The 15,506-nt window shown below is 43.5% G+C and overlaps 2 protein-coding genes across 2 annotated transcripts in view; both read left to right on the top strand.

Moving 5' to 3' along the window:
• Positions 1-433: 433 nt before the first annotated feature.
• On the top strand, positions 434-10,720 carry LOC309868520 (kelch-like protein 42). Its single transcript, XM_082738444.1, has 2 exons — positions 434-1,764; positions 10,412-10,720. Exons 1-2 carry the CDS (start codon positions 911-913, stop codon positions 10,611-10,613), a joined length of 1,056 nt encoding a protein of 351 aa, XP_082594570.1. The 5' UTR covers positions 434-910; the 3' UTR covers positions 10,614-10,720.
• The window catches only part of LOC309868518 (liprin-beta-1-like), a gene marked incomplete at its 3' end in the record, with an annotated part of 68,466 nt that continues 63,510 nt past the window's right edge, over positions 10,551-15,506 (top strand). Inside the window, exon 1 of the mRNA XM_082738442.1 lies at positions 10,551-10,605. The remainder of the gene's footprint in view (positions 10,606-15,506) is intronic.

Below are 15,506 nucleotides of genomic sequence, written 5' to 3'. Positions count from 1 at the left end.
CAGCCCAGCGAGCCCTGCAGAACTGCTGCCATCTGCCTGGACCTTCTTTCTGCAAGATGGCTCCTCCACGATGACCCTGGCGAAGAATCAGCTCTAGGTGTCACCTGCGTGTGTAGGGACGGCCTATGTGCCTCAGGCCCCGGGACACTATGCCGGATTGGGCTAGATGGGCGATCCCAGATGTGATGTCATTTTGACTCCCAGGACCCCCGACTCCCATCATCCCGGTCCCCCCACGCCTGTTTCTTCTTCTCTTCTCTGTCTCCCCGCTCGTAAAGCAGCGCGGAAGAAACAGCGGACTGGCTTCACCTCGCCTCCAGTCCCCCTCCCAACCCGCGCGTCGCTGCGGAGCCCGCAGGCCGCAGAGCCGCTGCGCCGGGCGTGCGGGGGAGGCTGCGGGGACGTGGCCGCAGCCGGAGCGCCGGGGCCCGCAGCCCTCCCCGACAACGGATCCGCTCGCAGGTCTGGCGGGCGGCAGGGGTCCTGCGGGCGGAAGTGAGAAGCGAGGCGTGGCAGGAGGCTGCGGGCTGGGGGCTGGGATCCCCTCGGCGGCGGACGCGGCCCGGACAACCCGGACGAGGACGGCGGCCGCCTCCCGACGCCCGGCGCGCGGCAACCCGGCCTTTTGTGGCGTTGAGGCAGAGCAGACCGGCAGGGCGGCCGCTGCGGGGGAGCGAGGCTGAGCCGCCGCCCCCGGGACCAGGAGGAGGGGCTGCCTCGGGGGCGCCGCCGCGACCCAGAAAGGCTGGGCGGACGCGGGAGCGGGCGGCGGCCCGTCGCCTCCCTCCTCCTCCGCGGCGCCATCCCTCGGCGCGCCCAACCCGGAACCCGGCGAGCGCGTGGGGGCGGGGAGGCGAGCGCGCAGAGCTGGCGGGCACCCCCGCGGCCCCCGGCCCCCGGCCCCCCAGCCATGTCGGCCGAGGAGATGGTGCAGATCCGCCTGGAGGACCGCTGCTACCCGGTGAGCAAGAGGAAGCTTATCGAGCAGAGCGACTATTTCCGCGCCCTCTACCGCTCCGGCATGCGCGAGGCCCTGAGCCAGGAGGCCGGCGGCCCCGAGGTGCAGCAGCTGCGCGGCCTCAGCGCCCCGGGCCTGCGCCTGGTGCTGGACTTCATCAACGCCGGCGGGGCCCGCGAAGGCTGGCTCCTGGGCCCGCAGGCGTTGGAGGAAGAGGAGATGGACGAGGTGAGCCTGCTGGCGGAGCTGGTGGAAGCGGCCTCCTTCCTTCAGGTCACGTCTCTGCTGCAGCTGCTGCTGTCCCAGGTGCGGCTCACCAACTGCCTGGAGCTGTACCGCCTGGCGCAGGTGTATGGGCTGCCCGACCTGCAGGAGGCCTGCCTGCGCTTCATGGTCGTCCACTTCCACGAGGTGCTGTGCAAGCCCCAGTTCCACCTCCTGGGGGCTCCTCCTCAGGCCCCCGGGGATGTCAGCCTGAAGCAGAGGCTGAGAGAGGCCCGGATGACCGGGACTCCGGTTCTTGTAGCCCTGGGGGATTTCCTGGGGGGCCCCCTGGCCCCACACCCCTACCAAGGGGAGCCCCCGTCCATGCTCAGGTATGAGGAGATGACCGAACGTTGGTTCCCGCTGGCCAACAACCTTCCTCCCGACCTGGTGAACGTCAGGGGTTACGGGTCTGCCATCCTGGACAACTACCTCTTCATAGTGGGCGGGTATAGGATCACTAGCCAGGAAATCTCGGCTGCGCACTCCTACAACCCCAGCACCAATGAGTGGCTCCAGGTGGCCTCCATGAACCAGAAGAGGTAAGCGCCCAGCGGGGCTGCTTCTGCTTCTTTTCCCGTTCCATTCATTCACTTGCTCACTAGTTCGTTCATTCCCTTGATGTTTGCTGGGCAATCGCAGGAGATTTTGCTGAAGTGGGAATGACATCTTCAGGAGTGTCGCTGGCCTGGACTCTGGCAGAGTTCCCAAGGAACTGAGAACTTGCGAGGAAGAAGTGGCCCCCGCCAGGTCAACTAACCGAGTACTTTCATTGTAGGTATCGCTCTTTCAGACAAACTGCCTTTTTGCCTCTTTCCCAGTTGGGGGGCGTGGGGTGGGGGATGTCTGTGGTTTCCTGGAAGGATACTGTAAAGGAAAACTTTTTTTAAGTTTGCTTTCATTTTTACCTTTTTTTTAAATTTTTTAGGCTCTAATCCTGATTACAGTGACAGACCGGGCAGTGACCTGTAATGCGGTCTTGGGAGGATTTTTGTTGTTGTTATTGACTTTGAAGCTTTCCACACTGGGGCCCCAATCTGTAAACAGATTACCATTAGAATTGTACCTTGGATTGTCTTTTTTATTTTGTATCCTCTCTTTTGCATCTCCCTTCCTTCCCAGACAGTTTCGTCTTTGTTCTAAAATTTGAGCCTGGCAGTGGTCACCTACAAAATTAGAACGTTTCAGTGCACCCAACCTTCCTCCTCCCATCCTCAAATCCCTCCCAACATGCCCTTGGGTGACATGAAGACAGGTAAAGGAGGAGGGGAGACGAGGGAGAGTAGGGAATAGAGGAGGGAAAGGAAAAGGAAGAAGAAGGGAAAAAAAAAAAAAGAGCAGAGCAGATACAGGAAGAGATGGTAGGAAAGAAAGATGGAAGGACTCAAGATGGCCCAGAGCCATTCACACTTAAGTGGGGAGAAGAATCAATCAGTATGATCCACGAAAGGACAGGAATACCCTTTTTTCTGCTATTCTTGTATCCATCTCAACCCCCACATGGGCCCTACCCTGAAGTGTGGAACAAGTAGTTGGGGGACTCACCACCAGGCAAAGAAAGTTGTAACTGGAATGGGAAGACCATTATACATACATACTTGACTTAAGGGTACCCCAGCCTAGGGGGGTGGGGGGAACAGTGGCTTTATTTCTACTCTAACATGAAATTCATTTTGGAAAGTGTTCTTTTTTTTCTGGTGATAAAAATAATACATACTTATTTTAGAAAAGTGGAAAATGGAAAAGAATCAAGAAACAGAAAGACTATCACTCCTGCTCCCTCCCTCACAGAGGCAATACTGTGTAGAGATTGGCATGTTTTCTTCCAAGCCCTTTTTAGTGTATTATTTATACCACTGAGATGATACTGTATTTAAGGTTTGGTATCAGAAGTGTTATTTTTAGGCAAATTCTACAAGCTTTAATTGAGGTAACAAAGGGACATTCAGTGGTTACGAATGGTGCTCAGATTTGGGGTGGAAGGCCCAGCCGGTTGTCTGTCACCTCTACACACGTGTGTCCAGCTGTATCAACTGCTGCTCAAAAGAACCCCTCCACCCCCAAATCCAGCTTGAGTTCTAACATAACACCTCACAGAATTCTTATTTTTTTAGAGAAGCGGGGAAGGCCACAGGGGGAAAGTGAATCCTAAGCAGGCTCCGTGTCCAGCACAGAGCCTGACGTAGGGTTTGATCTCATGATGCTGGCATCATGACCTGAGCCAAAATCAAGTCAGATCCTTAACCAACTGAGTCACTCCAGTGCCCCCTTTTCTTTCTTTACAAATCCTTGATAGTCGTTTTTCTTTTTTCTTTTTCTTTTTAGGAATATTCTTTATGTCCTCCAGGGGGAAAAAAAAAAAAGGTATTCAAGTAATTCGTAAATACATGCTTAGAAAAATTACAAATGACACGAGAAACCACAGAGTGGAAGATATGTGTATCTACTGATATATATTTATATATTATACATTTGTAAATATATGTTATAAATGTACATTTATATAAACATAAGTATGTTAATAATTGTTAGGGGAAAATGTTTGTATGTGTGTACATGTAGGGGTGTCTGTTCATCTTCTATATATTTTTACCATAGGTTGATTAGGCTGTGCTGATTATTATGACAATTCCACTTGGAGAGTTTTTTCTGTATCAACAAATATCAACATACATAGAGCTGTCTCACTCATTAAGAGCTGTATTCTAGCCTTTGGCTGTATGGTAATGTAATCAGCCCATCCCTTACTCGTGAGCATTTAAGTTGCTTCTATTTGCCATTATAAACACTGCTATAATGGGATGCCTGGGTTGCTCAGTGGGTTAAGCATCTGCCTTTGGCTCAGGTCATGATCCCAGGGCCCTGGAATGGGTCCCATGTTAGGCTCCCTGCTCCTCAGGGAGTCTGCTTCTCCCTCTCCCTCTGCCCCTCCCCACACTTGTGCTCTCTCACTCGCTCACTCTCTCTTTCGAATACATAAGATCTTTTTAAAAAATGCTATGTTGAACATCTTGGCATAGATGTGCCTCTCTTAGCAGGCATTTTTCAGTAGTCCTAAATAACAAATTCCTGGAATCTCTGGATAGGTGGGCCAAAGTATATATAAGTTTTAAATTTTGGTAGCCCCTGCCAAATTGCCCATCAGAACATTGTTCAGATCTCCTCTCCTATCAACAGTGTCTGAGCTTGCCAGTTCCTGTACTCCTGCCAAGACAGGATATTATCATCATTTTATATTTTTACCAATCCAGTTGGCAAACACTGATGTGAATCTTTCTGCTTGGGAGAGAAATTTTTCCTCTCAGATGTTTATTGGCACTTTGTATATATTTTATAAGTGGCCTTTGCCAATGAAAAATAAAATTGGTTTATCTTTTTCCTATTCCGTTTAGAAATTCTGTTTACATACGTAGAATCAATCTCTTGTCTCTTAGGTAATGTTGCACTGTTTCCCCCCTGCCTTTATTTTACTGGAAGGCCTCCAAAATAAAAATCCACAAAGTGACTAGGCTGGTGAAGTCAATGAGTAGAGGGGTGGGTTGGAGTGATGATGAATCGGAGAGCTGTCACCCTACCGCAAGAGGGCCCCACCCCTGTCACCCACAGCTTGTTGCTATCTCCAAGTATAGAAAGCATTGCCAGATAGCCAGATGCCCTGATTTTTAAAGACTGGCAACTTACTGCATTGAAAAAACCAACATCAACAATAACAGAAACCTTGCAGACCAAACAAACTGTAGGACAACACTGGCATTGTGAGCCTCCAATTTTGGACATCAGATTTTAAATCTTTAATATGTAATACCTAATCTTCATTATAATCTTAAAAAGATCTCTTTATACAAATGTATCACGTATTCTTACATGAGGAAATTTAAATTTTGGGGGAGTCAAATTTGTCCTACATACTATTAGCTTTTAATCTTGCACAGGAAAGGTGTCTACAAGTTAAGAATATACAAATATTCATCTGTCTTATAATCTGTTTTATGGTTTTGCCTTTTTACATTTATATTTGAATGTGTTTGGGATTTATTTTTATGTAAAGTATAATGTAAGGTTATAGCATGTTTCCTAAATGTCTCAGTGGCCTCAGTCCTCACTGTGATTTGCACAACCAGTTATCAGATGATAATTTTCCTGTTTCCATATTGACATATTGGCTTTTCCTTTACCAATAGCATACTTTTATTTATATTTATTTATTTATTTATTTATTTATTTTTTCCAATAGCATACTTTTAAATTATTGCAGCTTGGTAAACTATTCTGTTATCTCGTGGAATAGAGACCCATTTTTTTCTGTTTATTTTTTTTTTAAGATTTTATTTATTTATTTGACAGAGAGAGAGAGAGAGACACATCACAAGTAGGCAGATCAGCAGGCAGAGAGAGGGGGAAGCAGGCTCCCTGCTGAGCAGAGAGCCCAATGCTGGACTCGATCCCAGGACCCTGAGATCATGACCTGAGCCAAAGGCAGAGGCTTAACCCACTGAGCCACCCAGGCACCCCTTTTTGGTTTTATTTTTATTCTCTTAGCTATTCTTTGTACATTTTCCCCTTCAGAGAAGCTTTAGAATCCAATTGTCAAGTTCTGTTGGAGTTTTGATTGATATTTATCAGTTAAGTTGGAGGAGGATTAATAGTTTCATAATACTTTGCAGATAGAAAAATTGTTTTTCCATGTATTTAGGTCTTTTGGTCTTTCAGGAAAGGTTTATGATCTTTGTATAGTCTGTATATTTTTTGCAACTATTCTCAGGAATTTTCTAGTTTTTTTTAAAACTTTTGTTTATTTTTTTTTTAAGTAAGTTCTGGGCGAAGGTGGGGCTTGAACTCAAAACCCTCAGATTAAGAGTTGCGTGCTCCACTGACTGAGCGAGCCAGGCAACCCCGAGCTACTGTTTTTTTTCTACACAGATACTTTTTTCCACCAAATTTTAAAATTGGGTGCCATGTTGGAATTTGTAACCTTCTTTATCTCTCTCATACTTTGACTCAGATTTGAGGGTCAGCTCAATTGGATGTCCCTTTCTGAACTCTGAGTTAGGCTAAATATTCAAATTCTTTGTTTCTCTAGAATACTTTCCACCTCGAATTGAAGTTTTCTGCTTATGTCTGCTTCTCTCCCTTCCAGTCAGGTCCAGTTCATTGCTTCTGTGTGCCCCTACTGCTAATGTGGTATCCAATAATTCATAGATGCTCAAAATGCACCATTGTTTTTGAATTATGAACTATATCATATATTATTGTAATAAAAGTGACTATATTATTTTTTTAAATGTAATATTGTGAATATTTTTCTCTTGTAACAGTCACTGTCGTTATTTAGAATAGCAGAAAAATAATATTAGGTAACATTTAACTGAACATTTACTCTGTGCTAGGTACTGTTCTTACTGCTTTGCATGTATTATCTCACTTATTCTTCACAAAGACTGTATCAGGCAGGTTCCCATTTTACAGTCAGAAACTGTAAGTAAGTAATTTGCTAAGGTGTGTAGTAAGTAGCGTAACCAAAATGTAAATATCCATTGAATAGATATAACCATTTAGAGTATTTACAGTTTGGCTTCTAGACTGGCAGTGACCATCTTCATGTGCATTTTTTAATTTTCTTAAAAATTATTTTCTTCAGAGAAGTGGAGCACAGATGCTTTGTGCTGCTTTTAAAAATTTCATTACATGTGTTTGAGCTTCACCACAGCCTTCATTCATGTCTAGCATCTTTCTAGTCACTATTGGGCAAACAACAAAGACAACATGGTTCCTGTCCTCAAGGAATTTAGATGATGAAACAAGTAAAAATGAAACTTAGAATGGGATTGTTTCTGGATAATGTATCTAATACAGTTTCTGGAAACACCAGAGGAAACTTAGAACCTTGAGGAAAAGCAGATTTCAGCCCCTGTGATTACACAGCATTTCACATCTGGCTTGATTCACTGCCTCTGTGATGTACCTTTACATCACAGTACCTTTACTGTTTTACTTTGACAAAGTGGTCAAATGCAAAGCAGCCCACATTCCTCAGCAACGGAATAGGGTGGTGATCTCAGAATCTTAAATAGTATGGGACAGGCAGGAACCCTAGCTTGAGAGATTCTGTAAAGCCCTTTGCACCCTGGATAAAATGGTGCATGTGACCAGTAGTGTTCCCCATGCCCCCCCCCCCCGCCCAAAAAGGAAGAAAGAGATGTTAGTGTTGTGCTGGCACACTTGAAAATGGCAGTGTGAGTACACAGCAGAGCAGAGAGGCTGCTTTGAAGTCCAGGGATGCCCCACTGCCCAGTGGTCTGCATGTGGGTTTGATCTCAGGAGTTGTCAGGACATCTGTGCGAAAGTCTGTGTACCCACAACATTGCTTGCCCTCCCTCCTTGCTTCCATTGGTGATAACTTGCAGGAACTGGCCATTGTTGCAGCAATCCTGGTCGTTCATTTCTCCGTCTCTAACATCTCTAGTCTCTCTGATTGCCCTGTACTTTTGCTCTGCAGTTGTTCTGTGTGTGAATACAAAGCCGGGAGAGAGTTAAACAAGTTTCCTGGCTGAGACGGAATTACCGTCGTCAGCCTTAGCTGTTCCCTTTTTCTCTGGGCCAAAGTTTAGTATTTTAGGGCATTTCTGGTCTCCTTTCTAGTTAAGGTTGCAGCCCGAGAATAGTGGGAAGGAAAGAAAACTATATGTCTGTTCATCCCCCACTCATTGTGATTTTGTCCAGTAGTTGCTTCGTGTGCTCCAGTCTCTCAGACACCTAGTAGGTAGCGACCTGCTGGTCCTCAGGGGAGGTTAATCCATAGGGAAGTGGCAGAAGGTAGGCAAGAGGAGGAGGAGGAGGGGACACAAGGACCTGAATGCTCCACAAACTATATGTCTTTTCTGTGTGGTTGAGAAAAGATCTTGCCATTTTTCTCTGATGTTTACTCCAATGGCAACAAACTTTTCTTTGTACCAAACCTTGACAATGGTTCCTATTTCTTGAGCTCTTAACTCTGGGCTACATGTTGTAGACACTGTTTTAGATGTCACTTCCTATTTCACACTCACAGCATCTCTTTGGAGTAGTCTCTTTTTAGATCTTTTTAATCTCTTTTTAGTAGTATTGGCTCCATCTTCCCAAGGGGAAATTGAGGATGAGTTTCATAAGTTTGCATGGTTACAGGGCCAGCACTCGAAGCCGCTCCCACCTCTGTGTCACCGGCCGCCCTACAGCTGTATACAGCTACTGTTGATCTGTGTAGCAGGGTTCAGCATGTTTCATGTCACTTAGTTTTTAAGGATTTGCTGGGCTCTTTATTTCCTTGAGGTGAAGTAGTAATTAAATCAGCATTTTTTCCCCTTTATTTCTAAGTCAGTCAAGGATGTAGCTACAACACATCATTATTTGGTTTAAAAATTATTCTTTTTACCCCCTGAAGGTAGTATGTCAGGGATCAATATTAAGAAAACACTAGAGATGAATTTTTTTTTTTAAAGCCGTAGCTTGGATTCATACTTTCACCCTTCCAGTAGGTGAAGAGTGAAAGAGTTACTTTCAAAGAGTAGGAAATGAGGTGCTTCATGGTGAGAATTTATGGATGAGAGAGCACTTTGTATGTAATTCCAGAATACATTCCAGCCGGTGACTGTTGCAGTTAACAAATGACAAAGAGATCCTCTCGGAATTAAGAAATTTAGTCTTATGACACCCAGAAAAAGCATTCCCTCTTGTGACCCCTTTCTGCAGGTGTTCCCCTTTTCAACTCTTCCTGTGTGATATATGTTCCTTTCTCTACTTCACAGGTGGGGAAACTGAGGACGAGATGAACTGAGATTTAGTGACTTATCTAAGGTCACACAGCCATTGAGTGGTGGAGCTAAGATCTCCCCGTGTGAGCCTGGGCTCACAATCCTCAGCAGGACGCGTGTTCACTAAGTGGTCCGCGTTGGGGTGGCAGTTTCATCTTCAACTCAATATTGAAAAGCGTCTTCTCTTCAAGTGAATTTGAGCATGCTGGGTCTGGAGAGATGGAATTGTTTACTTTTAACTGCTTACTCATTCAGCCCTTACATGTTTACTTAGGACAAATGCTTATGCTGGATGAATATTAAAAACCGTTTTGATCTTAGAAAATTTACTATCTGTGTACCTTTGGGAAGCAAAAACAAATTGCAGACTGGTAAAATTTAGTCCTTATTTGCAAGCTTTATTTCCTTTGGTTCCCCAAATTTGCACACACAGAGAGGGCATCATGGTCAGATTTTTTTTTTTTTTTTTTAAAGATTTTATTTATTTATTTGACAGAGAGAAATCACAAGTAGATGGAGAGGCAGGCAGAGAGAGAGAGAGGGAAGCAGGCTCTCTGCTCAGCAGAGAGCCCGATGCGGGACTCGATCCCAGGACCCTGAGATCATGACCTGAGCCGAAGGCAGCGGCTTAACCCACTGAGCCACCCAGGCGCCCTCATGGTCAGATTTTAAGGACCATTGGCAGCAGGAAAAGTAAGCAACATGAAGTAGAGACCCCGTAAGGGTGCTGTATCAAAATATGTTTAGTTTGGTGTTTATGTAGCCCTTTGTATTGTGTTGTGAAACAGTATATAAGATGCCCTCGGATGGAGCGGTGGGATGGGGGGGCGAGAGATCTGCCAGGAGCACTTGTGGTAAAGGGGTCTTTGAACCACCCTCTAGCACCCACCCTTAGCATATGCACCATAGAAGGTGCTAGTGTGTACCTAACATGGAGCCTCCTCAATGGGGAGGAAGAATTGGAAACATGCTGAGTAGAGAGACAAGGGAGGTTATGCGTTCCTCCCTTAACACTTGCTCCCGCTGTTGAAAGAAATATTAAAATATTAAATATTAATATAAATTATTATTTAATGTTAATATGAATAAATTAATATTACTATTAAAATATCTTTGGTTCTTGGCATAAGGCTAAGCAAGACTACTCTTGGTTATATTGAGTTGCTTATCTCTAATTGCTAACATTTGAAAAATGCTTCATTCTTGTGAATTCTGAGATAGGAGTGAAATTTGAGGTGTCATTTGGCCATTCCTCTGTCCCCAGGCAGAATGGCACCCAGCTTGGAGAGCTAATTTTCTTTAGATCTCCAGCACATTCCTCAGTCTGCTTTAGCAGTTGATGCCATTGCCTTCTTAATGGTTAAGAAAACTGACTCTCTGGGCCTTTGTATCTCTCTTTCAGGTCTAACTTCAAACTTGTGGCTGTTAATTCAAAACTCTATGCCATTGGTGGGCAGGCCGTTTCTAATGTTGAGTGTTACAATCCCGAGCAGGATGCCTGGAATTTTGTGGCACCCTTACCAAACCCTCTGTCCGAGTTCTCTGCGTGTGAGTGTAAGGGGAAAATTTATGTCATTGGAGGATATACGACCAGAGGTAAGTGAAGGGGCCAAGTAAGTGATCCTCTTCCACGTGAGCTTGGGCAGCCTGGGGAAATGCTCTGATGTACATATTGTAATTTCATACATTATATACTGGACATTTGCATATCTGGGAGGAAGAGAGTTGAGTATTACAAGGGTACTTTGAACAGAAGGGACCTTTGATCCCTTTGTGTGAGCATGAAAATTGAATGGGGTAGAGGATGTGATGAAGAGAATACGTATTTTCTTTTTTTTTTTTTTTTAAAGATTTTATTTGTTTATTTGACAGAGAGAAATCACAAGTAGATGGAGAGGCAGGCAGAGAGAGAGGAAGGGAAGCAGGCTCCCTGCTGAGCAGAGAGCCCGATGCGGGACTCGATCCCAAGACCCTGAGATCCTGACCTGAGCCGAAGGCAGTGGCTTAACCCACTGAGCCACCCAGGTGCCCCAAGAGAATACGTATTTTCTTTCTGCTCTGGAAGCCCAGCCTTGTGAGCAGCTGTCTTGTGACTGGACTGGGTAAGTGCCATCCTTCTTGCAAACACATTTAACACTATGGAATTTAGGGCCAGAACATCCTTGTGGATCTGTGTTTTCACTTTCTTCGTTCTTGAGCACAAACCTATCAGACAGTTTCCAGAAGCTCAGCTCAAGGCTGTTGTTCACATAGTGTAAGAGGATTACAAAAGACAACAATATAAGAGAACTTTTTCCTGACCAGAGGTGGGAGGTGGTTGTGCTTTTTATTAAGCTGTACTGTTTTTGGTGGGCATTTGGCATTGATAATTTGGAAATAAGTTTTCCCAATAGGTTTTTTACTGCTGTTCTTGGTAGATAGCATCTCACATGATAATGACAAACTTGGTTGTGTTAGGAGGCGGTGGGGCCCACCAGATAGAAGTGTGTCTTGCCTTTTATCGCTCTCCCCCACTTGTGTCCGAGTTACCTCTTGGCCAAAGAAATTTATTTATTTTTTATTTTTTAAAAAAGATTTGATTTATTTATTTGACAGGAATAGAAAGCGCATATCTTTGAGGGAGCCACTGTTGAACTCAGTACAGGTGCTGTGTTTATGCATCTAAGGAGAGGCAGTGACCAAGAGAAATGCATGGGACGCAGTGAACTTTTTTGTTTTTTAATGCCCTCAAGTTTTTATCCCTGTGGAGCTAGTCCCAGTGCCTCTCCCTCATGACTTTCCAGTAAAGAAGAGATAATTGCCAGCTTTTTGGGGTAATAAATAATTGAAAAAAGAGAGAGAGAGACCTAGCACCCATTTCTTTTACCTTCTACATTGGTGTTTGGGTACGGTGGTCAACTTCATGTGTTTAATGAAACCAAATGTTCTTACAAAGAACATTTGTTGTAAAGGCCTGTAAAATACATTGTTTGAATTTTAGAGATAAACCTCATACCTGTCAAGCAGGTTTATATAACACTGAAAAGTAAGCCCAAATATGTAAGCAAGTCTGAAGAAAATGATTTTGTTTTGCTGGTACGGCGCACATACTTTTTTCTCTCATTGGGATCCTACTGAGTAAAAAATTGACATGGGGTGGGCAATAAAATTTACGTTAATCTCTCCAATTCTGTGTGTGGAGAAAGCTGAATGCTCTCTATGTATGCTTGGTAAGTTTTCACGACAGTTTGGCCCATTATGACATTATTGATTCTAGAATATGAGTATCTAAGGTAACAAACACTTGTCTAGTGCAACTAGCTGAACTTTGTAGGTTTCAAGGTTGAGCGGTTCACTTGAAGGAGTTGTTTTAGTTTTGGATATTATGATAATGGGAATCCCAAAATGTTTTGGTTATTTCGGTTAGCGTGTGTCTGGCAAGTGCGGTCATTCGAAGCTTAAGATCACACACAGCAAAGGTAGGACCTTCCAGGGACCACTTCCATTTTGCTCTCAGTCCTTTTGATGTATAATGGGCCTCCTCTAACCCCAGCCCCATGTGTGTGACAAAAAGTGGAGAACCTGGTCGTAGTTTAACATGTAGCTAATAGCGTCATAGCATATTTGACAACATAATGAAGAGGAGATAATGAAATATTTCCTGTTTTTAAGCACTTTGACTTGCTTTCTGAGATATAGCATGATAACCCCAATGAGACAAAGAACATTTGTTGTAAAGGCCTGTAAAATACATTGTTTGAATTTTAGAGATAAACCTCATACCTGTCAAGCAGGTTTATATAACACTGAAAAGTAAGCCCAAATATGTAAGCAAGTCTGAAGAAAATGATTTTGTTTTGCTGGTACGGCGCACATACTTTTTTCTCTCATTGGGATCCTACTGAGTAAAAAATTGACATGGGGTGGGCAATAAAATTTACGTTAATCTCTCCAATTCTGTGTGTGGAGAAAGCTGAATGCTCTCTATGTATGCTTGGTAAGTTTTCACGACAGTTTGGCCCATTATGACATTATTGATTCTAGAATATGAGTATCTAAGGTAACAAACACTTGTCTAGTGCAACTAGCTGAACTTTGTAGGTTTCAAGGTTGAGCGGTTCACTTGAAGGAGTTGTTTTAGTTTTGGATATTATGATAATGGGAATCCCAAAATGTTTTGGTTATTTCGGTTAGCGTGTGTCTGGCAAGTGCGGTCATTCGAAGCTTAAGATCACACACAGCAAAGGTAGGACCTTCCAGGGACCACTTCCATTTTGCTCTCAGTCCTTTTGATGTATAATGGGCCTCCTCTAACCCCAGCCCCATGTGTGTGACAAAAAGTGGAGAACCTGGTCGTAGTTTAACATGTAGCTAATAGCGTCATAGCATATTTGACACCATAATGAAGAGGAGATAATGAAATATTTCCTGTTTTTAAGCACTTTGACTTGCTTTCTGAGATACAGCATGATAACCCCAATGAGACAAAGAACATTTGTTGTAAAGGCCTGTAAAATACATTGTTTGAATTTTAGAGATAAACCTCATACCTGTCAAGCAGGTTTATATAACACTGAAAAGTAAGCGCAAATATGTAAGCAAGTCTGAAGAAAATGATTTTGTTTTGCTGGTACGGCGCACATACTTTTTTCTCTCATTGGGATCCTACTGAGTAAAACATTGACATGGGGTGGGCAATAAAATTTACGTTAATCTCTCCAATTCTGTGTGTGGAGAAAGCTGAATGCTCTCTATGTATGCTTGGTAAGTTTTCACGACAGTTTGGCCCATTATGACATTATTGATTCTAGAATATGAGTATCTAAGGTAACAAACACTTGTCTAGTGCAACTAGCTGAACTTTGTAGGTTTCAAGGTTGAGCGGTTCACTTGAAGGAGTTGTTTTAGTTTTGGATATTATGATAATGGGAATCCCAAAATGTTTTGGTTATTTCGGTTAGCGTGTGTCTGGCAAGTGCGGTCATTCGAAGCTTAAGATCACACACAGCAAAGGTAGGACCTTCCAGGGACCACTTCCATTTTGCTCTCAGTCCTTTTGATGTATAATGGGCCTCCTCTAACCCCAGCCCCATGTGTGTGACAAAAAGTGGAGAACCTGGTCGTAGTTTAACATGTAGCTAATAGCGTCATAGCATATTTGACACCATAATGAAGAGGAGATAATGAAATATTTCCTGTTTTTAAGCACTTTGACTTGCTTTCTGAGATATAGCATGATAACCCCAATGAGACAAAGAACATTTGTTGTAAAGGCCTGTAAAATACATTGTTTGAATTTTAGAGATAAACCTCATACCTGTCAAGCAGGTTTATATAACACTGAAAAGTAAGCGCAAATATGTAAGCAAGTCTGAAGAAAATGATTTTGTTTTGCTGGTACGGCGCACATACTTTTTTCTCTCATTGGGATCCTACTGAGTAAAACATTGACATGGGGTGGGCAATAAAATTTACGTTAATCTCTCCAATTCTGTGTGTGGAGAAAGCTGAATGCTCTCTATGTATGCTTGGTAAGTTTTAACGACAGTTTGGCCCATTATGACATTATTGATTCTAGAATATGAGTATCTAAGGTAACAAACACTTGTCTAGTGCAACTAGCTGAACTTTGTAGGTTTCAAGGTTGAGCGGTTCACTTGAAGGAGTTGTTTTAGTTTTGGATATTATGATAATGGGAATCCCAAAATGTTTTGGTTATTTCGGTTAGCGTGTGTCTGGCAAGTGCGGTCATTCGAAGCTTAAGATCACACACAGCAAAGGTAGGACCTTCCAGGGACCACTTCCATTTTGCTCTCAGTCCTTTTGATGTATAATGGGCCTCCTCTAACCCCAGCCCCATGTGTGTGACAAAAAGTGGAGAACCTGGTCGTAGTTTAACATGTAGCTAATAGCGTCATAGCATATTTGACAACATAATGAAGAGGAGATAATGAAATATTTCCTGTTTTTAAGCACTTTGACTTGCTTTCTGAGATATAGCATGATAACCCCAATGAGACAAAGAACATTTGTTGTAAAGGCCTGTAAAATACATTGTTTGAATTTTAGAGATAAACCTCATACCTGTCAAGCAGGTTTATATAACACTGAAAAGTAAGCCCAAATATGTAAGCAAGTCTGAAGAAAATGATTTTGTTTTGCTGGTACGGCGCACATACTTTTTTCTCTCATTGGGATCCTACTGAGTAAAACATTGACATGGGGTGGGCAATAAAATTTACGTTAATCTCTCCAATTCTGTGTGTGGAGAAAGCTGAATGCTCTCTATGTATGCTTGGTAAGTTTTCACGACAGTTTGGCCCATTATGACATTATTGATTCTAGAATATGAGTATCTAAGGTAACAAACACTTGTCTAGTGCAACTAGCTGAACTTTGTAGGTTTCAAGGTTGAGCGGTTCACTTGAAGGAGTTGTTTTAGTTTTGGATATTATGATAATGGGAATCCCAAAATGTTTTGGTTATTTCGGTTAGCGTGTGTCTGGCAAGTGCGGTCA

Source organism: Mustela nivalis, assembly GCF_964662115.1.
Source record: "Mustela nivalis genome assembly, chromosome: 7".
NCBI classification, from domain to species: Eukaryota; Metazoa; Chordata; class Mammalia; order Carnivora; family Mustelidae; genus Mustela; species Mustela nivalis.
Note: the sequence above shows the minus strand (reverse complement) of the source record. Positions and strands in the feature narration are given on the sequence as shown.

Bases quoted from the DNA above. Each gene is read 5' to 3' on its own strand.
- LOC309868520 (XM_082738444.1), top strand. From the start codon at position 911: ATGTCGGCCGAGGAGATGGTGCAGATCCGCCTGGAGGACCGCTGCTAC. The intron at 1,765-10,411 runs GTAAGCGCCCAG...TCTCTCTTTCAG, and splicing joins GCCTCCATGAACCAGAAGAG to GTCTAACTTCAAACTTGTGG.